Raw genomic sequence first — 23,431 nt, 5'->3', positions numbered from 1 at the left:
CTACAGGACTGGCTGCAGCAAAGCGCAGTGCTGACGGGGGCTTCCAGACTGTCTCTGCTGCATGTTAAGCCAAGGATCTCAAAGCTGTTTATAAACAGGAATGAAAATCTGCCTGAGAGCTAAATAGTTACCCTTCTTACAGGTAAGATGATGACAAATTCATTTGCCTCAGGCCTTAAAACCTGTCAACCTGTGGCACTGCCCAGCATAGGAGCCAGCATGCCTGATTACCAATCCTGCACCTTAATCACAAGATCACCATGATTTTACTGTTGTATAAAACATCAGAGTAATTAATGACATTAAAATCCCACTGGCAAATCACTCCTTCCACTCTATACTATCAAATCTAAAAAATGCATGCAACTCATTTTGTTACTCTAGCATTACTTTAGCAATAACAGATAACAAAAAACCCCCGAGGCCACTATATGAGGAAACAAGAAAAAAACAGAATGGGGAAAAAAAAGACAGCATGCAAACAGGCAGAAAGATACAGCAACAAAGCCACATGCTCCAAAATGAGTCTGGAGCCTCAAGTGTCCCTTTCAACTTTACTCACAGCTGGCTGCTCCCATTCTGATGTTCCCCTTTTAAATTAATTCTAGCAGGCTATTAGAGGCTCTTGCACAGAGAATATTGTAAAAGTCTAAAGTAGTTTATTTCTATTTTGTTTCTGGCTTTTTATTTTTAACTCTTTATCCCTAATTCCAAATTCCTGAATTCATAACTACTAGGAAGCTTAAAATATTTATTATTGGACCACATAACACACAGATCAGAAAAGATCTTCCTCAAACAGAAGAATATAAAATCATGTTACCTCTGTGACCCAGTCAAACTCCAACCTGCCTGAAGTTCTGCCATTTCCTACAGAACAGTTCTGATGCTCTTCAATCATTGAGAGTTCAGAAAACTAAAATAATCGGGACCTAGATCAAGATCCAAGGTCAAGAGTCCAAAACTAACTTTATAGCATAGTTTAACTTTCCCCTGTATTTGTGGGGTGTATATGCACTTGTTACCTTCCTTGTACTTGCAACACTAAGTTGCAGCCGTAGGAGTCCAAATGGCAGGGGGTGTTTGCTCCTTCAGAACCAATCCACAGCGTGCTCTCTTTCCCGCTTCTTCCAGGAAAACCAAAGTCAGACCACCTTATATCCTACAGCAACGAAAAGGTTATTTAAGTAAGCTGTTGAACGGATTTACATCCTGCCCTCAGTTCTCCGAGTCTCTCCTCTCCTCCCTCCACTGCTCAGTCACACTTTACCCACTGCAGCTGTTACTCCTTGGTGGCATTTCTGCAGACATGGCCTGTGCTCCTTCCTCCCAGATTCTCCTCTCTAGTAGTGCTTCTTCTGCTGACTTTCTTCTTTTTCTGTCTGACTACACAGCCTCCCAGATCTGCTTCCAGTTCTCATCCCACTCTTTCATATTGCGCAAGTTACCCCTTTGCTCTACAGAAGGACTGCTTGTGGCCACAGGTGGCTTTTCTTCTTTTCAAACACTGTTTTTTTCCCCTTTCTGCAGTCCTAGCCCTCCACCCAAGCACAGGATTGCTTTTGGGACAACTCTGATATGTGGCATTTAAAAAAAGAATGGGAGGAAGGAAAAATCCCTATTCCCTTTTCCAACCAATCTGATAATGCATGTGGCCTGTTCGCTCTCTCTGCTCCTGTCTCAGGCTTCTCCAGGTATTCTGGAAATACAGACTTTGCCCCTTGGTATGACTTTACCCCTGTGGTATGCCGGGTTTTCTAAGTTCCTTATTATTTAATAGACACATTCTTCTCCTGCCTTTGCAACTGCGGAGACAGTGAACTTAAACCAACTCAATTACACAGTGAGAAAGGGCAGAGCAGACACACATCTGTTACGAACGTGATCCTGGAGCTTTCTAGTCCATTGATCCTCCCACAAGCAATCCCTTGGGGACGACAGCTGGAACAAGGGACAGCGAGGTATTTTTCAGATAGTTCAAGGGTTTTGCGGGACGGCTCTGTACAGCTTGGATAAAGCTTTCGCATCTTTCTATAGCTGACCCTGCCACCTGCAGGGCCTGATCATTTGTTTATTGGAAAGCATTTGAAGTATACTGGCCAGAGACGCTGGTGCCTTTTGGCTGGAGCCCCAGACTGAGCCTTAGGAAACAGGGATTCAGTTCCTGGCTTCCTGATGGTCTTGGGCAAGTCATTTCATCCCTGAGTTTTATTTTTCCCATCTTGAAAAAGAAGATAACAGTATTTGCTCCATTTCACTAAAGCACTTTGGGGTCATTCACATCACCTAACTTTAGGGACATAATTTCAGCTTGGCTCCTGCTCTTGTCAAAGCACTCTCAATCACCTCTTGGAAAAGCCTCTCTCTTTCCACTGTCTATAAAGAGCAAATAGGATTCTAGCCTCCTAATTTAAGTATGTAAGCTAGCTGCTTGCAGACAGGTAGATGACTATCCTTTTTTAAGATCTATGGATGAGGAAAACTACAGCTAGACATTATTATAAGGATGACTTCACCATGACTCTGTATCAGGAAACCCTCAAAATGAGTGATAGCTTTCCCAAAAATTAGGTGTTGCTAAAGATTTTGAATTGCAGCGTTTATTGATTTTAAAGATATCATTTGAAAAAAAATGCAGAAGTTTAATATAAACATTTGTCAAAGGCAGCAAAAAATCAAAACTAAAAAGTTGCTCCTATAGATTTCAGCAGCCATAAAATTTAAAATCCAATATAACTATTTCAGTGATAAAGTTAAACGTAACACCATCTCTACACTTTAATCTCACACCTAAATAGTTTTTGTATTTTGTTACAATTTAAGTGGAAAGAAAGCACACATAATCAATATTAGATTTAAAAGAACTTTTTGAAAATGCTGCAGCTGTAGTAAATAGTTGAAGCGATTATGGGTAAAATAGTTTTTAACCAATGAACTGAAAAGGAACTGGTAGGATTACTGAAATCTTGTCACAGTAGGTTCCTCTTCTACAATAAAAAGCCACAGCAAGACGAAATGCAGTAAAAGGTGTTCCAACCATAACAGATGGCACATTACTTGTGAATTATATTTATTACATTTGCTTCTTATAATGAAGTTAATCTGTACCCACATGTCACTTTAAAAGGTCTCATTTCTATTTAAACTTCATGCATATATCTTGCTTCTGATTTATATCTCAAATTCTGTAATGAAATATCAACTGAACAAAAAATGTAAGATGCTAGATACTGCTCATAGATTAGAATAATGGAATCATTACCTTAGCCCACACAACTGTAAATGATAAACAGTGCAATCTAAATTTCAAACAACTTCTAAATGGCCCTATTAATCACTATAAATAACAGTGCAGTTGGCCTTCTTTTCCCCTTCAAGTCACCTTACGTAAATCTAAATAAAATCTAAAAAGAAAAAAGGGGTTATCATCAAATTCACACCAGAATGGAAGATAATTTCTACAAAGAACTCTTTTGGCTGGTATAAATTGTGTAGCAGCGTTTCAAAAGCCATATGAGTCTGGAACTGATGGATGCATTTCACTCCCATGCCTGTGAAACTGGCAGATGACATACACCATATTTGCTTGCATAACACCATTGATTTTTTCCTTCCCAGATTCTGCTTTAAAAAAAACCCACGGCATAACTATTACGTGTGTCTATTCTAAAATTGCAGTACAGTCTGTTGCTTGTTATAGGTCAGGTGATGAGGTTGTGGCGTGACACCTGCACACAAATGCAATTCCTGGAGCCTCAATTTTGTTCTTGAATGGAGACAGGGGAAGAAGGAGGTAGGAAAATAGTTGTTTCCTTCAAGTGTGCTGTTATTGACTGAACGAAGCAGCAGGCTATTCAGGTCTTCTGAGCTGCTTTATCTTGTGCCATAAAACACAGGAAAATGCTGTCTGATGAGGCAGAAAGAAAGAAGACCAAGGCAGGACCTTAGAGGAAATCCTGCAAAGATATGGGGAAGCCTGAAACACCCCTGGAGATCCCAACTTAGTTCAAACAACACGACCCACTATCAGTTGTGCAGCCCAAGTTCTGTGGGCCTGGTTGTGTTTCATTGTGCCAAAGAAGGGAGGGAAGAAAGAAAGGTAAAATGGTCTCTGTGCCCAAACCTTACCTTCCCATCAACAACGGTAAAGGAGACAGTCTGAAAAAAAGACTGAGCATTGAAAATACCGATTTTACTTCTATAAAAGAATAAAATACATATAAGGAGAACGGGAAACGGTTTCTGAGGAAATAATTAATCTGAAGGAGCTTATCAGTTTGTATTCCCTGTCACCCCAGTGATACAGTGTTTGCAGGGAATTATGATTCCATCTTCGCATTTGAAAGTGTAGAAATGAATAAGGCTTCATTTACTATTCATTCTTTATATCATTTGGAAAAATACACCTTTTGTACAGCTAACCTTAATTTTGCCCTCTTACAATTTCCAAGGAGAAGTAGCAAGAACATAGATGAACCAATGCATTGAAATAGCAGATAGACATGAAGAAAGTAAAATACAATACCCCAGCTATGTGTCCCAATACCTGCATTTGGAAATTACCATAGAATATGTACTTCCATGGACAGGTTACTTGATGTATTTTACTGCCTTCACAGACAATCAAGGTATAACAATCTCACAGACTCAGAATCTCTCCTCGTAAATAGATAACCTCAATATATTAAGGGAAGGAACTGTACTACTTGAGAAAATGAGCCACGAGGCAAAACACGGAGCGAAACCACATTACAGCCTTGTTGCTACAAGTGAATCCATGCCATCAAATCCTCTCCCCTGAGTGGAGCTGTTAATTCGGGTACCATCTGGGTAAAAGGCGGATGTGGGGCAGCGGCAGGGTCTGGAGTTTGCAGTGTGCCAGGCCCACTGGCTGCCTGTCCTCACCAGACCCCGTTCCCACCTCATTCCCATACCTTCAGCAGAGGTGCAGGGAAAGCGTTCACCTGTAGAGGTCACACACATGACTCGGTGCTCCCCAAGCCTGCCCAGTCACAGAACTATGCTGGGCTAAATGGGAAGGGGAGTGCTGCCAATCTGGTAGTTGCTTTCATCACTTGTGGCGTTGTTTTTAAGCACATAAGGAGACCCAGAATTTTAGATGACTGCCACTGTGGTACTTGTTCTCCATTAGCTTGACAGCCAAGAGCTATTATTTCAAAATTTTAAGATAAATAGCCAAAGGAGCAGAGAGGGGATAGCAGCAGGGGTTTCAGAAGCTACATTAGATAATTTGCAATGATTAAGCTAGAATGAGATAATATTAATGCTTTACCTGGAAAATCTCTGGCTTGTCTTCAAATATCCTGGCAATGTATTTGTAGTCAGCATAAGCCCAATATTTGGAGTACTCATAACAACTGAATGGTCCAGAGAGACAAGAAGGCTGTCCACAACTCCAAGCCAAAAACTCTTCAAGTGTAGCCTCCACATAGCTACACCTGGTTTCAAACTGGGGAACTAAAGCAGCAAAAGAAAAGCCAAACATTACATGAGTACTGAGCACAGAAACAGTAAAAATAATAGGCAGTTTCTCTCTCAGCTCTAGCTAAATGCAACATGAGATACAAAGTGGAACTAGGTTGCTTGACTCTGGTCAATAATCACCTAGCTCACAATTAAAGTCTGAGACTATTGCTTTTTCATTAAGGTTTAAGTGAATGGCTGCTACTTTGAACTTGCTGTGAGGTAAAAGCACACCAATAGTTACTGTTGTTCATGTGCAAGGCACCCTTAAGCACAATAACTCAATAATACACCCAAGTTCCCTAAACAACTGACAGCCTGTCTGTTGCTTCATCTTCCTTCTTAGGTGTGAGCTGCAAATGTGCACACGAGTATTTGTGTACCCTTTATTTTGCCTCCATGGATTTACGCAGATGGATGTGTTCATCTTTCCCTTTGCCACCTAAAGCAATAACCAAATCAGCACAGTAATGCGTAAGAAGCAAATTAGGGAGCTACATGCGTGCCAATGATCCATCTAAAATGCTGTGTGTCCTTATTTTTCATTCGGGACTGACAAAAACATATTGCAGTGTTGCTTGGCAGATATAAAAAGTATTTCCCAGCAATGTTTTGCTCCCGTCATGCTTTGGTCAGGCTGACTGATGCAGCCTTTCAGCTCAAGGTCAGGTCTCTTGGAAGGCCTACAAGATAACCCACATCACAGCATACTTTACTTCTGGTTAATCAGAGATCTTCAGATCTTCGTTTCCCACCGCTTCTAATTGTGCCAGCTTCAAAGAGACTTAAAAATGCTAAAAAAACCCCAAACCGACTCACTCACTTTACTATAACTACTACCGGGAGAAATGACTGCAGCCTGCATGAATGACAATGATGGAGCTGCAATTTAACCTTGTGTAACTTGCACAGAGCCGCTCAGAAATGGGATCCTTTCACTGTTGTGCAGCAGCAGCTCTTCGTTCTTTACTTCTCTCATTTTGTTATCGCAGCAATTCCCATGGAGTCTCATACATTTGCTCTTATTCCCTTTAGGCAGGAGAACAGCTTTTAAAAACCTTTATCGCTATCATTTTGCCGTTTTGCATTGCAGTAGCCTAGGTAGTGGTTTTCCTTCCCCTCACTATCAAATTCATTAACTAAAAATGTCAGATAAGCCCCACTATTCAGCAATCTGTAACCTGGGTCTGTGCAGTAGAAGGGCTCCCTACCTAAGAACTGTATACAAGACATATAAATCATCTGCAATAACCAAAACCCCCTGTATCTGATTCCCTGTCTATGTTGCAGTCCAACGCTCCCTCCTGACACCCAGTCCTTAATGCAGTGCACATCATTTTACTAAAAGATGGTCTGATGGAAAAATTAGATAAAAGATACAAGCACTACTGAAGGTGGCTCAATATCTGTATTATTTTGATGAGAAAAAAGAGTGCTCAGACACTGCCTATTTTCCAAGATAACTTGGGAGCAAGTGTTTTAAAGGCAAGAAATATGCTCTTTCTACCTCACAGCATATTTCACTCTGAGCTTCATTTAAAAAATTCCAACTACGAAAAGCAAAACTATCTTCTAGGATACAATCTCCTCAGAGCAGGATTCTTGGTTTAATTTATAACTTGTTCAGTACCAAGGTGTGGGTGCTTATGGAAAAATTAATAGTAATAAAAATTTATTTGGGCAATCTAGACAGATTGCTTAGATGGATTTGTAGAATGCAACTAGGGTGAAAATATTAGCAATGGGCAGCTGAAAGCGAGAATATTATTAACCAATTTTGCTTAATGACTAAAAGCTGAAGGTGTTTTATAATTGATAAATTGTAGACTAAACCACATCATAAGTCTAAAGTAAGATACCAGTGCTGTCTGATGACATGGTATCTGGAGGCATAACAGTCCTCTGATACCCCACCTAATGCCACAGATTGAAACCAGAGGGAGGGAGAGAGGGAAGAAGTGCTTGTTGGAGGAAGCAGCTCCCCTCTTAGTTAAGGTCTGGTCCTGACAGATGCCAAATTCCGTTCTACTCAGAAAGACAGCGTTTGCAATGTATACTATGGGAAATGTAGAAAAAATAATAGCCTTAGAAAATACCCTAAAGCTCCAGTAAGAATGTAAGTGAAATGGCTCCTCCATTTCTTTAAATTTAAAAGAAAACCAAATGTCTATTCACAGCTGCTGGGGAAATAAAATTATTTAAACGAATAATCCAAGAAAAGAATAACCATTTAACGCTATAAAAAAGCACAGGCACACTCACAAACTAAAAAACTGACCATCCACATCCAACTCCAATAACCACCTCAAATCTCAGCTTTATGTGACATTTATTCAGCCTGTGGTATTTGTACTATACTTTCAGTCTCTTATTCAGCTATTGAGTCTATAGCCACCTTTGCAGTCCCTCTCTGTATCAAACCTCAGAGGCTTGAATACCTTTGCTGTCCTTAGTGGTAAAACCTCTTGGGCAGATGTCCAAAATGCAGCCCTTTTCTATCCAACTGCGTATCTGACAGCATCAGCTGTATCCCCCATCTCTACGAGAAATTTCCTCCCCAGATCTTGTGACTCATATCTGATCAGCATGACAACCTCTTGTTCTCTCCAGCTTCTTCACAGCAAACTCATTGTTTATTCATTTTACTACACAAACAGAGAAAATGGTCAAAATAAGAAACGTCTGCATACAGAAGGCAGTTAGGCGTAGGCCTTCTTCTTCCTTTGTAACTGCTGGTGTGCTCCAGGTAGCCATCAGATAGATGGGTTATAATGCTACATTTTCTCTGCCAGAAACTCAACTTCTGTAGCTGCTCCCCACCCTTTATCCCACCTCAGAAAAAAATATCCTTTAGTGTGGCTGGAACTAGATGGATAGAGATTTCCTGATTAATAGCACCTTCGTTGTTCTTGTAATGAATGCTGGTACTCTCTCTGGAGGTATCTTATCTCTGTCAATGCTTAATCCTCTGACTGTATTTTTTCCCTTCTTATGGACACATACTGTTTAACTTGTATAATCAGACAGAATACTATCAAACACACAAACTAAGGTAGGTACAAATAATACGCACAAATAATACTGGTAGCTCCCACGTTTCCCGTGTTTCAAATGTGCCTTCCACATCCATACGCCTCAGGAAGTTCCAAACTCGCAAGTAAAGCAAATACAAAATCCAAGCAATTCCCACCAAGTTGCCGCATTTGCAGTTCTCACTTTTTGATATTCAGGAATATTCAGTTTGGGAATCCTCACCGAGGCTGCAGATGTGGCACTAAAGAAAGATGTTGTCAGAGTAAGAGGTTTTCCAGATGAACCTTGTGGTTTAAATAATCTCGGAAACTCTGTAGCAGCCGTTTCAGAGTGACACCAAAATATACCTACAAGCAGGAGAACAGTTTCTTTCTTGTATATGTTTCCGATTCAGTGGCAGGAGTGGTCCCGTCTAGCCTTAAGGCAATTAACCTATTGTAAACATGGGAGGAATATTCAGAGAGAGCAATACAATTTTAGTTTTATTCTCCTGTTGCTTTCTCTAACCACATCACTGCCTCTGGTTCATCTGGCAAAGTTAGTGTGAACAATGATAAGAAAGAGAGGCCCTCGCTGAAAAACAACATTAAGCACACAAGAGTGAGATCAACCATCTTCCAAATGACAGTGTCCCATGAAATGTATGATTTCAGACTCTGAGATGGCTTGGCTAATGGCTTCACTAATATATCCTTACAATGCAAATTTTTTATAGCATCACAGGTCTCATTCAGTTACAATCCCTGAAGGCTCTACCCATCTTCTTGAAGACATTTCTAGCTCACATTAGCATATAATGGAGGTTCCTGGAGACAAAGCAATTGCTGCCTAGGGATTGATGCCTTTAGGAAAAAGCAAAATACAGATAGATGCAACTTCAAGATACAAATTCCAATTTAAATCTACTCTGTATCCCTAGTGACTACAAGTTATTGTTAAGTGATGACTCTTATCTACTTAGTTGGTAGCATCAATCCATCACTTAGCTACATAACACTCCATCAATCCCATCAGAAGCTTTCCCACTTGGAATACCAATTTGGTGCTCAAAAAGTGCCTACTAATTAATGGAGACTAGGACTAAAACTATCCTTTTTCCTAGTAAGCCTTGCATATTACAACTGAGATATATTAACAAGGCATCAACAAAAATGTCACATATACGCAACTTCTTCCCTATTGGCAATGGAATGCGGTTTACATGTAGTGCAAGAACTGGCTGAGACCACATCAATTTATAGAGATATTGCTGTGAAGATGTGTACCAATGTATTAATTCTACACCTCAGAATCATTAATCTATGCTGGTAAAATGATTTGAAATTCTAAAATGCCACGCATTTTCCCTCTAACAGTTCCGTTTCATCACTCTCTCTTGCAAAAATTGATCATGAAATAATATGGTCATGATGCTGGGAAGAAAGCAAATTTCACACAGTGTTGGTAAGTAAGATAACATGATGTAATCCTATCACTTCCATAGGAACTGGCAGACCCTCATCTGGAGTCTTTGTGCAGACCCTACATTCCAAGAAAGAGGCAGTCCAACTGAAGAAGGTTAGAAGACTACAGAAAAGAATAGCTAGGTGGGATCTAAAAAACCACGACTTACATTGAACATTCTTTAAAGACTGGATTTATTTGGCCTAGGGGAAAAAAAACAACAGATTGAATGGAGACAAGATACTTCAGGCAAAAGGGAGAAAGTGCACGGCAAAATCTATTTTGGTATGTGGCTGAGAGGGCAAAGGATGTACAGGGCACGAATAAAGCAATGCATAACCTCTGAAGTGGCTAGCAGATTGCCACCTTGGAGCACATTTCCTGTGTCTTCCCTCCCTGGTATGAAACTCTGTCCATTGATAGGCTACAACTAGTATTGTGTGGCTGCAAAAAGAAATGTCGTACTTAAAATCAAGTGCAAAAATTGTCTTTTTCCCATGGTGCATTCCTAGATGTCTGAGTGAATCTGGAGGATTAGAGGTGAAATTGTTGTACCTGGTATCAAGTGATTTTCTTAATGCTTTATACTTCTATAGCATCTTCCATCACAGGACTTTATAAAGTATTGAAAACAACCATGGTCTTGTAAAACCTCTGAGAGGAAGGTAAGAATTATCACCCTTATCCAGATAAAAAAACCAAAGATAGAGTTAGTTAATTGGCTAATTTTTTAATGCATTCAGGTTTGTGGATATGGAAGCTCAGCTCACATGAATGTGTGAATCCCACACACGCAGGACCAACCACACACACTACAAAGCAAGGAAAGAAAATGGAAATGCTCGATTTTCTTATGTTAGTGTTATTCACCAGACTTCCTATTAAGAATAAACAAACACAAGAAAGAGAAAGGAGGGTTCCCCTGTTGGCCAAACCCCATGCCCTAAAACCAAAGCCTGTGGTGAAAAGCAATACACTAGAGAGTGAACAGTGATAATGGAGAGGCAGAGGATTGCAGAACCTAAATAAGAGAGTTGTGACATGTAATACCAGTCCACCTCAGTCTCACCTAAATCCATGGTCTTCAGACCTAGCCTAAACTGGATTGTCTTCCCATCCAACACCGCAGAAAGGTATTTCGCATTCCAGTGTAGGGCTGGCCAGTCGCCAACCATGTTACAGAAGACTGCAGGTTGCTGTAGAGACATCACAATTTCCTTGGCTTTCCCAGGAGTAAATGGTTTGACATCTTCACCTGTGTAAAGAAAAAAAATCAGCTGTAGAGAGATGATTTATGATACCTGAATTGTTACCTATCATCTCCCACAGCATAGGAAACATTAAGAACTAACATCTCCTTTATGGTCGATGCTTTTATTACATTTGTAGATTTCTTTGAAGTCAAATTTCTCCTGCAAAGACTGAAAGAATATTCCTACGCTAAATTAAAGTTTAAAGCAGTGTATTACCACACAAAATGTAAAAAAAAAATATTAAAAAAATAGGCATGTGCTTAGAATTTTCACTTGTAGCTTAGGCAATAAAGCACTGTAGCCAAACTGTATAGAATTAGGCTAACAATAAAAAAACCAAACCTGATGAATAATGTCCAGACTTTAGAGAACTTAAATTTTATGAGTAACAGTCTTTCTGCATGGGATTCTATCCAAGAAGTGTACAGCATTGCCAGAGAGGGCAAACCAAGTTCCTACGCGTTTGATTTAAACCAAGAAACGACAGCATAACCAAACAAGCAAGTATTTTTAAAGCGTTTTAAAATTCCTTTTAATCTACAAAATTTTAGAAGGAAATTGTGCCAATCTAAGAACTAAACTAACCTGAGATTCCCAGTTACTCCTTTGCTGTTTAGAGATTTATATGCCCCACTGAAACTGTCAAGCTGAAATGCTGGCAACCTTGAATAAACAGCACTTTCAGAACAACTTTTCTTTAGGGACATATTGAGGAGAACCTGATTTAAAAAAAAAAAATAACGTAACAGCTCCATAGAGCTGAAGAAGTCAACTACAACTCCAGATCATAAAAAAATCCATTCATTATTTGGACCTCAATTGAAGTTAACTTATCCAGAATTTGTATCCATATAATGTCTAAAATTTAACATACAGAATCAATACGTATGGTTCCCCACGACTGCTAGCAACTCATTGGAAACAAACAAACCAATTCAATCACTCTAGGGGTCGAATTATGGTCTGGAATGCATGAGGGGTTAAATAAGCAATGACAAGAAAATTCCATTTACTGCTGGGTGCTAATTTTGCCTATCACTCCTCCCCATAGATGGGTGGTGGGACAGGTAGTGGAGAACCAGCATCTCCATATGGGGCAGCCCAGAGGTGGTAGCTGGGGGAAATGCAGAAGACCCACTGGGAACAAGGCCATTGAGGAAGGTTCTTCAGGATTGTTTCAAACATAACAGTTTAAAATAAATACAAGAATGCCAAAGTACCAATGGCAGGAGTAAGAGGAGCCCTGTGCCCGCTGTATGCCAAATCCCATTGGAAACTTTTGAATCCCCCTTCTTTTGGCAGGGTTTATGCTCCAGCACAGCTGTACATTCTAGTTTTCCGAATTAAACCGCTGTCTTCATGCAGATTTGGTGGAAAGTTATCAGTGTTGGGGTCTCCTGTGGTCAAGGGGTCCCTTCTCCCACTGACTTCCAGGGAAACTGAATTGCTCTCTCCTTCTACTCCTCATGAAAACTCCAGCCTGAAGCTTTAAAATGAAAGCCCTCCAATATTTTATCTTCATGGAACGTAAATTTTTTAAATGGCTTCCCTTTCTTAAGGCAGATGACAGGAGGGAGTTTGGGTTTTGGTTTGTTTTCCACGTTTCCTCTCATACGCAGAGCAACACTTGACAGGATGGTGTTGCTGTGACACAGAGATGTCTACGACACTTGGCCTTCAGTCTCGCGCTCCAGCAACTTGCACAACCAGGACATAAGGAGGCCTCACGGGGACCGTATGTTTTACCATATGGTCTCCACTACCCCCCGAAGGAGGCTCTGGGGGTTTCTGAGCAATAGGTTAGTATACCTAGAGGGAGCAAGTCCAGCGAAGGCAAAAAGACCACGTGCAGACACAACAGCACGTGCTGGTGCAGCTACCAGGAGCTGGCTGTAGGCACGGTAAGAGCTTAAAGCTCAGCATGTTTTTTCGTGGTGATGTTGTTCAAAGACTAAAAGCAAGACTCAGTCCAGATCTGAACACTCCCAGAGGGGTTTATAGAACTTCTTCTGTCTTCAACCAGTGCAATTATAGTATCGTATAGAGGTGGCTTTCACGATGTGGGAGCTGGCTGGCATTACATTACTTTTCAGGTTTTCCAGCTTGTAAAAATGAAATTATTCCTACTTAAGCTAAGTTTATCATTGCATAGTTGTCTTTTCGACTGCTCAATTGTTTTTGTTTTAAGGGCAGTGCATTTAATTATGTTAGAGAATATAAATGCAAAGAAATGCAAGATATTAGTGGCATTTTTTTGGAGGATTTTGTGAAGCCGACTTTGATTGCAAAAGCTTCCGTTTATCCTGTAACTTCAGTCAACAGTTGGGATGTGCTACAAAAGCGGAAATTTTACTGGGAGAGACAGGAAGGCTCATTGAAACCAACTGTTGATTCTGTGTGGCTTTCTAATGTGATTTCCACACGCATATTGTGCTTTTGAAAGGCGTGGGTTTAACCACAGTGACTATACAGTGGGAAGCTCAGAGCTCAACCTACTGGGAGAGTTTGTATCAATGCCAAACAAAAAACCACAATTAGACTAAATAGCCTCTCCCCTACTGAACATTAGCTGGAGGTTATTTTTTTCATGTCACCATGCTCTACTCAGTTATAAACCTATTTCCCTATAATATTTAGAAACAATGAAAGCGGACAGTCTGTCTCAGTAAAATGCTAATCATTCCTATCTTCAAACAGTATTGAAATCATTGTTAAATGAGTATGTGTCTTTTCCTGATATCGATAAAATAATCACGTACAATACGTAAGATGTAATCAGCAGTGAAGTTTGAAACGTCTTAGAAAATTTAAAGCATTAGATAAATCAACATTAGTTTTTTTGCAAAGACAAATGGGGATTATTGCTAATTTTGTGCAATGAATCCTTAAGTGTCTTGATCCAGTTTTATGTAATCCTTGGTGAGAACAGCAGTCAGCTAAACATAATTCTTTCCCCATAATATTTGTCATGCATATCTAAATGCCTGTTAGAGAAAAGGCATGCAACAAAAAGTAAATATCATATACTACATCAAATAGGTATTATGATAATTTTGGGAACCCTGCTTATGACCAATAGAGATTTCTGATGGAACTACATACTGTAGGAGTGTTAAAAGGTAATTAAAAGAGATATCTGAAAATATCTCTTGAAAGAGAGATTCAAAGAAAAATTTGTAATTTAAAATAATAATAATAATCTTTTCCTCAGTTCTTGTTATCATAGCTTCACACAGACCTCATAAGCTGGGCTCTTGCTTCTCAGCATCTCCTAACCTGAAATTGATGGTAATTGATTCCTAGGCAAGACCTGAGGTTGTCTAGCATATATAATGGCATACAATTGGGGCACGGATGTCTATAAGTAAAAGGTATATAAATAAAACGTGTTGCGAAGAAACAAAATGCCTGTGGCACATCCTGGGCATTAGATATCAAATTCCTGCGGGAGATCAAGTAGCAGGAGAGAACAGAAATGCATATTCCTTTAGAAAAGAAAAGCTCTGTTGGAGTCTTCATTTTCTCAGTTGTACTCTGATTCAAAAGAGAAAAGGAATACTGTTAAATTAGTTCTTTCTATCGGGCTCAACAAATGATGTGGCTTCACAGTACAAAAGGAAGCAGGAATAATTTGTCTTGTGTTTTGACTTTACACAAGGCATGTATAGAATCTGACCAGGAACTGAAAACCAAACCAAGTTTTAGCTCCAGTTTTGTAACTGTGACAGCTTATATAATTGGCGAAAAACGTAGGTGTTCTTTAGAAAGGTAACACACTGCGAAATAGAGATCTTCCAACCAAAAAAACAAAGCTCTCCAGTCATCTTTACATGAAGTGTTGTCAAATATGAAGATTTATCCAGACTTCAGCACTGAGGGCAGGTAAAAGAAAAGCAATGAATTGGCGAAGTACTTTCCAGTAGATTTTGTGCTTCTAAGAGAGAAAATAATGTTTCTGATTAACAATTTTTCTCAATAACTGAGCGGGGTTTGGGAATAGAGTTTAGCACAGCATGCAGTGTGACGAAAAGTGGACTTGATCAAAGTTGTTCAGAAGTTAAATGTACTGTCATTAAAAAGCTAAATGTACTGTCATTCATTTAAAATAATTTAGCAAATTAGAAGAGTTCATTAGTGCATGGTAGTTGGCTTCTGCCAAAACACCCTGCTGCTTAAATATGAGATTTAATTGAGAGGTATTAAAATTATTTTCTAAAAGAAGGAGTACAAGGAAATCCTGACAATGTATTTGGTATAAGTGTTGTCAAATTGTTTTTCTTGCAAATCTGTAATGCTTCATCACCCTTACTTCTTTTAAAAAATGCATAAAAAGTTAAAAGAAAAAAAAAGGCATCTGAATACATTAATACAGGGAAGTCAGGTCACTCAAAAAATCAACTAACCTACAAAATCTTAACTATCCAACAACTAGGAGTAGAAAAAAAAGAAGGTATGGGGGAGGACGGGGTAATTCCCCAAACCAAAGAGAAGTGATGTGGTTTGGAGGTCAGACTTAATGATTTCACAGTACATTAACTCTGTAAATTAAAAAATGACTTTAAATAATCTGCATGTGATTACAATGTTATGCACTGTAATCAGCCTAGGCTGGGCAAACAGAATGCATCTAAATATACACGAGTAGTTTTCAGGATATACCGCATGAACATCTAGGTGGTACTTCCGGACCAGTTATTGCTGTTACTATTATTTTTGACTCTGGGTATGTCAATATTGCAGTTGCAGCATAGCTGGGGGGCATCTAACCTAGATTTGCATAGATATTTTGGCTACTGAAGGATAGTTAGCAGTTGCGTGGAGACTCTCAGGACAGACCGGTCAAACGCATCTCTGCACTGGTAAGACTGGCATCTGAAGCTTACTCTGGTAGCCTGAAGTCAACACACCCTTCCTTGCCCTCCGTGCCTGCTGCTGCAGAGGGAGGGGAACAAACGGAAGGAAAGACGTCAGAACAGGAATTCGTATTTGCACCCACTTTCCAGTGCTGCTGTGGCAGGGCTGAGCACCTTACAGTTTTTCTTACTGTAAGTCTGAGTGACTCAAGACATGAAGTAAGATAACAGCGTGGGTTATGCCCTCAAACCTCAAACTGTTCTTCTGATAAAGAAAAGGAAATAGCTGCCAGACTTCTTAGGGGTGGAGTAAGAGGTTGCGCCCAGAATACAGCACTGGGAGGGACTTCCCAGCCCCTGCTCTAAATGCCAGCGTATCATCTCGAGCATACATTTATGAAATTCCTTCCTAAATCCCCAAGGGCTTTTCCTAGAAAGCTCTTCCTGAACCCCTGGCCAGCTTCTGCTTGTTGTCTCTTCTCGTCCTGTCCTGTAGCGCACTTTAGAAAGCAGTTGTGTCAGTTTTCAGCTAACTAACTGAATGTCGAATGCCCTCAGCTCCTCTGGTCTCAAGTAGAAATGCTTTCTGTTCCCTCCTTGTCCTTACAGCTCCTGCCTGCATCTTCTGCCATTTGAAATACCCTCTTCTCCTCTCACTCTCCCAAACCCAGGAAAATTAGGATATGTACAAATGACGTGTCATACTAAAAGTATTTCCAATGAATGTGGTATACTTATTGCTGAAAATTGCTGAAAGCAAAGTGAAACATAATCAAACTGCAGCACTTGTCAGATAAATGGCATTTCATTTTCTTTTGAAGGAAAAGACTGCGGTCTTTGACCAAAACCTTCCATCGGGATATCCACCTGGAAGAGACTCTGCTTCCTTAAGCCAGGCTGCTACAATTCCACCTTTCTGTCTGCTTGGGGTGTAAATTATACCAACCTGCTGCGGAGGAAATTTAGTAGCAAAGCCATTCCTTCCCAGTACCCCACTGGCACCGATACGCATTTATCAAAACACTTCCTAATAGAAGGGAAATTTAATATCAAACTTAATACTAATATAACATTACGATTGAAAGTCAGGGAACTGGCACATCAGGGAACTAACGTCTATATTTCTAAGAAAAAAAGAATTTGTTCATATTTTAAATAAAGTTTATTTCTATTTCTTTTTCTATTCCTTTTTAGCAGTAAATATGAATGCACTATGCTTAAACTGATGAATGCATTGTATAAAATTCACTGTCAGAAACTGTAACCATTTATTGCTTTATTGTTGTCCTATCCTACAAACTTGACTGACAAGAACTTCAAAACGACAGCAACAAAAGAGTCTAAATCTTCTAAACTACACCATTTCCCCATAAGATATTTTCGTAAATAGTCAATAATAGTCAACAGTATTCTAAAAATATGTTTTTTCCCCATAAGCCATTGTAATAAACAGTCAATAATACAACCGAGCCTTTTGAATTTGATCCACAAAGGGGTTATGATGGAAGTATACATGACTTTGTTCACTATTATACTACATAGGGTACAAATGATGATTAATGACTGAGTCAATTACAGGCATAATTGTCAGAATGAAATTATAGTTTAAAAGAATAAAAGAAGTATTTTCGTATTACATAAATTATTGAGTGGAAAGAAACCAGAGAGACCCACTATGTGAACCTCAAGAACAGTTTCTGAAGTGTACAATAACCAATGTGCACAATCAGGCTATTAGATTGCCATTAGTATAGGAATATTAAACAAAAAACATCTATTCCATCTGTTTACATTATTACATTATTGCATTTCTTTCAGCATGGGTAAAACAAGCAGAAGTGAGCTTAACCTTTGTTTCAAGTTGCTATTTCTCTTTATAAAGGTTCTCCTGCAGCAATATGAAATTTGTCTGTGAAAAACTTCTAACACTGTATGTTTTGGATCTTGGGGTTCCTATAAAGAATGTAAAATCTTTCTTTGACACAAAGTAGAGCTAAGGATACGTTCGACCTGATACAGCTCACCAAAATGTGAACTACCAAGCTCTTCTAATTTAATTTTCAACCTTAACATTTAATTAATGTTAGTTCTGTTTTTATTATAAATATTAAATACAAAAGAAACTCTCTTTTTACTGAAAAAGCACAGCTTTGTTACACAGAGGCTTATCTTTCACAACTTTATAATACAACAAGCTGCTGCTAGGGGTGTCAACATATCTTTACCATCTTCCCTCCAGAGATTTTCTTTCTCTTTTCTTTTTCAAATAACAACTGCCTGCAAAGTTTCTTTATCTGTAAACACCAAGAGCTAAATATCAGAGAAGATCAAGGACTCTGTAAGGCCCAAATCTCCACTCAGACGTGCATGAACTCCTGTTTTAATCAGCCATACCTGCTTTTCTGGAGACTGAAGGTGACCTTTAATTTTAGAAGAAACCACGACAGTGCTGCTTAGAATTTTGGAAGCTTCTTGTGATATTACCAAAACTCAGCATTTGTCAACCTGTTAATATATGTGGAAAAGTCCTTTCAGTAGAGGAGTTTCAGTATTTTCCGATTCCTTTTAAACATTAATGTCAGTATGTCAACTATTGACTAATTCAGTATTAGTTTTAGAAACAATAATGTCTTTATATCCAGTCTTCAAAAGCACATGGTATTTAGAAATTGAAGATAACCCCTTGAATATTAGCAAAACACTAAGACTGTAAGAGGTTAAAGTTGCACTTTAATACCAAGGCATCCAAACTGCCTTATCATCACTCTCATTGAAATACTCTAACAAATCAAAATCTCTTGCTACTGTACCTATTCCCAAGAATCTCATTGTGTCTGTGATCACAAAGCATAGAATAATTTAATCTTAAATCATGTATGTCCTTGTTCAGAAAAGCACAGACACAGAAAGAATCAATTTAGCCTCTTCTTTCTACAGAAAGTGTCACATTTCCGAACAGAAAAACATTTTGTGAGCATCGTGTCTTCAAATGGATCTGATCCCAAACACCTACCCATACAAGGAGTGAGAAGACTCATTTGGTGAGTACACGACATGCCTATTGTATGACAACCGACCGTGACTAGCCAGACCAATAGAAACAAACTCCCTAATGCCTACACCATTAATTATATCAGACCAATAATCAAATTACTCCTTGCTGCTTCAATGTAAGACAACAGGAGAACAATGACAAAGTCTGATCAGAAATGAGAAACACATTCAGCAGAGACATGATGGACAGAGCAGTACTAGAGCAATATGACCGGCTCTTCTTGCTGCCATCAGAGACAATGTGATCTACTTTGAGGCAGTCCTAGTCCAAGGAGACAGGTGGAGATCTTCAACCCAACTCGAGCCTAACATCCTTGTGTGACTCAGTTAATTTCTATCATTCTCAGGTTTTCAAGACAGAAAACCATCTTTCAAGACAGAAAACCATCATTCAGTCTTTGAAACTGAATTTCTCTAAGACAACTTTGGGATGCAAAATACTCTATGTTGTTTGCAGTTACTTGCACATGGTAGCCCTGAATGAAATGGAAGAAAGAACATAGGACTATGGTCTGCTGAGGCTGGAGCGCCAATATGTCCTCCTTAAAATACCTAAGACCCTGAACTGTCTAAATGAGGTAGGGAAGCATCCATCAAAACGAGCTTGGATGAAAGTTACCACGCAGCTTCCATGTCCTTCTCAAAGAAGACACAACCATCATCTACACGTTCATTGTTAAGCAGGTGAAGAATGGCAGAACAAGCAGAAAGGGAGTACAAAATGCTTCAAATGGACTTAAAGCTCAAGTCAGGTGTGACTTCTGCGTATTCCTTTTAAGAGCTACAGTGAAGAACCTACGGTGTGGTCTACAGGGAATCTGGTAAGATGTTTTTCATTGGCCAACCACAAAGGTAGACTCCACAAGAAAAAAGAGCTATCCCACATCGCCATAAAGGACCTTGCAATGGGCTCTGGCTCACCAGAAACCTTAGAATCATCTCCACTACAATGGTCACTTTGCAATGTGGATATACAAAGTCCCCAGTCAAAAGGTATAGATAAGTACCCAGTGAATAACATTGATGTTTCAATTTAAAACTGTTCAGCTTTCATGAGCTAAAGATATATCTGTATTTTCCTTTCTTGTTCATATGAGAAAAAAGAAATAGGAAGCACTGTGAAAACCTTTTTCCTCATGAAGTACAAGGAAATCATTGTGTGACATTAGAGTTGAAAGTCTATCTACCTCTCAACATAACAGAAAGGCGAGAAAAGATGCTTAAAGGTGCAGAACATACAGACTGGAAGGTGCCCAAACGAAGCCCAAAACAGAGCAGATCCTGAACAACCTGTTCCTAAGTAACTAAAAGGAAAAGGATGTCAAAACTTGATGAGGCAAGAATAGGATTTGCTCACACCTTACAGGCCCACCTTCAAAGCTGTTGTTCAAGACAGGGGGTGTAAAGATGAGAACCATTACAGCTCCCTGCTACACTAGTGCTGATTATGACAGCTCTGAAACTACATTGTCACAACTCCAGATGAAGTCTAGAAGTTGAGGGAAATCCCTGGAAAACAGGCCTCTTTTTGGATGCTGGAAACAATGTTCAGAATTAGCTAAATGCCACTTTTGAATCTTTGAATGAATTTCGGGTACTGCCCATTTTGTGCCAAAATGGTTCTAGCCTTCGTTGGGTATGCATTCAATTGCTACTTGTCAGATTGTAAGATACGAATTGACACAAGGAAGTACAAGATTGTACACATGATGCTAGGAGTTGTTGGGAGAGAGACATAAGAAACAAATGAATGCTGAAGTTCCTTGAATCTCTCTGAAGAAAGTCACGTGGAGAGCAAATCTATCAAAAACCTGGAGAGAACACATGGCACTTCCTAATGCGCTAGGAACTGGGGTTTGCACCATGGCGGGGAGACACTCTCCTGGACTGCACAGCTCAGCTTTTACACGATAGGTGTGCTTAAGCTGAATTGGACTCTCCAGATGCCTCAAGGTTATAACAAACCTGTCAAAGCCTTCAGTTTATCTTAATAAGCCAGGCTTAAATCAGCACAGTCTAGGTGCCAATTCATAAGTGGATCAGTGAGACCTGCCTCAGGGATGGGATGAGCATCTGGCAGCAATAACTGCTTCAGCAATATAATTTTTATCCGTCACCAGTACTCTATCAGAGCTTGAGGCCACCAACTCCCCTAAGATGAATTCCAGAAGGTTTTAGGCCGGACACAGGCAGGCATGGATATGGAGAAGCAACCACCCTGAGAGCTTTTAGGTTTGAAATGGAGGCACCTACCATTGGATACACTATTGTGGTTCAGCAATTAGAAACTGGATGGGCTTCTGTGTCACCGTTTTGGACCTAAGCACCATTACATCCATGCAAGTGCTGCTATAGGCATGAAAGTTCTCGGCCAGGAGACAAAATAACCTTTCCGCTTGCCTGAATATATGTGCACTTCATCTGATAATATTCAAATCTCTTTAGCTACATTCTAATGAGGTTAAAGCAAGAAAAGATTTCCCCACCCCAAATATTACAAATGTCAGTAATGAGAACAGTAAAAATGTCACCACACGGAGAAAAGAGTGAAATTAGCATATTTAGGGAAGTATTATACCCATGAGTGAAATAATGCAATCAGCTAGCTGCAAGATAAAGCTAATTTGGTTTCCAACAGTTTATCAACAATGCACTGCTCCTTTACATTAACAAATTTAAATGGTACCATATCCTGCAAACAAGAATAATTCACACAGAATATTACAGTGTGTTAATTAAATAGCTGGAACAGAAAAGGTCAGGCCATGACTGAAAGATGCGCATATGGGTTGTGAAGCTATGAAAAGATGGAGCGATTTCAAATCAAGCAATTAAAATAAATTATTTAAATCATGATTAAGTCAATAATAACCCTAGGTTTTCTGAGTCTATGTTGACAGTGACTTTCTTTTGTTGCTGTTTCTCAGAGATTTCTCTTTCTTGCTGACCCACGCAAGTGTCAAAATATCTTTAAACCCATCGTAGGATGAGGTGGCTTGGATAAGTTATCAAAGAGTTATCCTGCTTATATTCAGGTTTTCCTTTTACTATGCAGGTAGTAAGAGGCAAGAGGCAAGTTTTGCAGTTAAAGGACACTCAAAGCCCCACTTGCCTTATTTCTGGATGGGCTTCCTGCCACTAAAACAACCAAGAAACCCCCACAATTACTATAGTTAATTGAAAAATGTTCAAAGAGAGAAGTATTTTTTCACTTTGTTTACTTCTGTAAATGACAGCACTTTGTGTTTGGCACGATGCCACCAAATCAATTATATTATAGTAGTAACATAGCCATTGTAAATTGAAAGAACATTTTGGCACAGGCTAAACTATGCTGAGCTGGTAATGTATGAAAAAGACATAGTAAAACAGGGAATTAATCTTTCTTGGAGCCCCAAAGCACTACTGGACTATGCATTGGTCACGATCAAATCTGAATCCCGTCCAATATTTTTACTGTACTTTATTTTCATCACTGCAGTTGTACACGGCAAGCTCAAATTTTAGTTTGTTACTATCCGTATATCCCCCCCCCCTCCCCCCCCCGTTATTTAATTGTGCATGAGTTTTATTTTTCCTGGGGAATGTCCTGAACTTTTCTGAAGTCTCATTTTCTTTTTGATCAGAGTTTTGCCGATTTCAATTGGTATAAACTTCCTTTTTGCACCTCCAGTGCAACTCGATTTGAACCTCAATCTAGCACCCAGAGCTGCGCGGCCTAAACAAAATGCAATGTCTGTACGTTTTGGGAAGAATTTCATGGGTGTGGTTTTGGCTGCAAAACTGTGGGATGCATCAAATTCAGTTCTCTGCTACCCAGCACATCAACAGTTACAACATTGACACTGGGTCTAAAACCAGGCTGCATGGGTCCCACTGCTCGGCTCTACCCAATTAAGCACACAAGGCATTTATCAAGCCAATTTCCAGACTTTGTAACAGAATGCCTAAGCAAGCCAAACTGAAATACCTATTTTTTTTTTTCAGGGAAGATGAAGCATTATGCAGCATACCAGCCATTAATTTTATGACAAGTGCAGATGGTAGATATACAGATAAATACTCGCGTAACCTAATGGAATGAATTGAATGAATATATACTTCAATCTATTTAAATCATAATAGTTTCCAATGAGCTTAGTGTAGCCTACATGATGGTATACTCATCCCAAGTATTTTAAAATGGATTTTGGTGCAGGCTGTAACTGCACCCTACTTTTTCACCCCACAATTCGAACCACAGCTAGTTTGTCTCCACCTCACCACAAAGCAATTCACCTCTGCCTTGAGAAGGCCAACCACCCCCCCCCC

General features: G+C 39.4%; 1 protein-coding gene across 1 annotated transcript in view; it reads right to left on the bottom strand.

Annotated features, from left to right (window-relative positions):
• Window positions 1–23,431, bottom strand: part of HSPBAP1 (HSPB (heat shock 27kDa) associated protein 1) — a 47,269-nt gene that overhangs the window by 14,623 nt on the left and 9,215 nt on the right. Inside the window, exons 2-4 of the mRNA XM_009887320.1 lie at window positions 11,030–11,215; window positions 5,294–5,478; window positions 1,026–1,162 (exon numbers count right to left, since the gene is read on the bottom strand). Of these exons, the coding sequence (XP_009885622.1) occupies window positions 1,026–1,162; window positions 5,294–5,478; window positions 11,030–11,215 (508 nt within the window). The remainder of the gene's footprint in view (window positions 1–1,025; window positions 1,163–5,293; window positions 5,479–11,029; window positions 11,216–23,431) is intronic.

The sequence above is a fragment of the Charadrius vociferus genome, unplaced genomic scaffold (genome assembly GCF_000708025.1).
Source record: "Charadrius vociferus isolate BGI_N301 unplaced genomic scaffold, ASM70802v2 scaffold385, whole genome shotgun sequence".
NCBI classification, from domain to species: Eukaryota; Metazoa; Chordata; class Aves; order Charadriiformes; family Charadriidae; genus Charadrius; species Charadrius vociferus.
The sequence above is the reverse complement of the archived record's forward strand: the minus strand, read 5'-3'. Positions and strand labels throughout refer to the sequence as shown.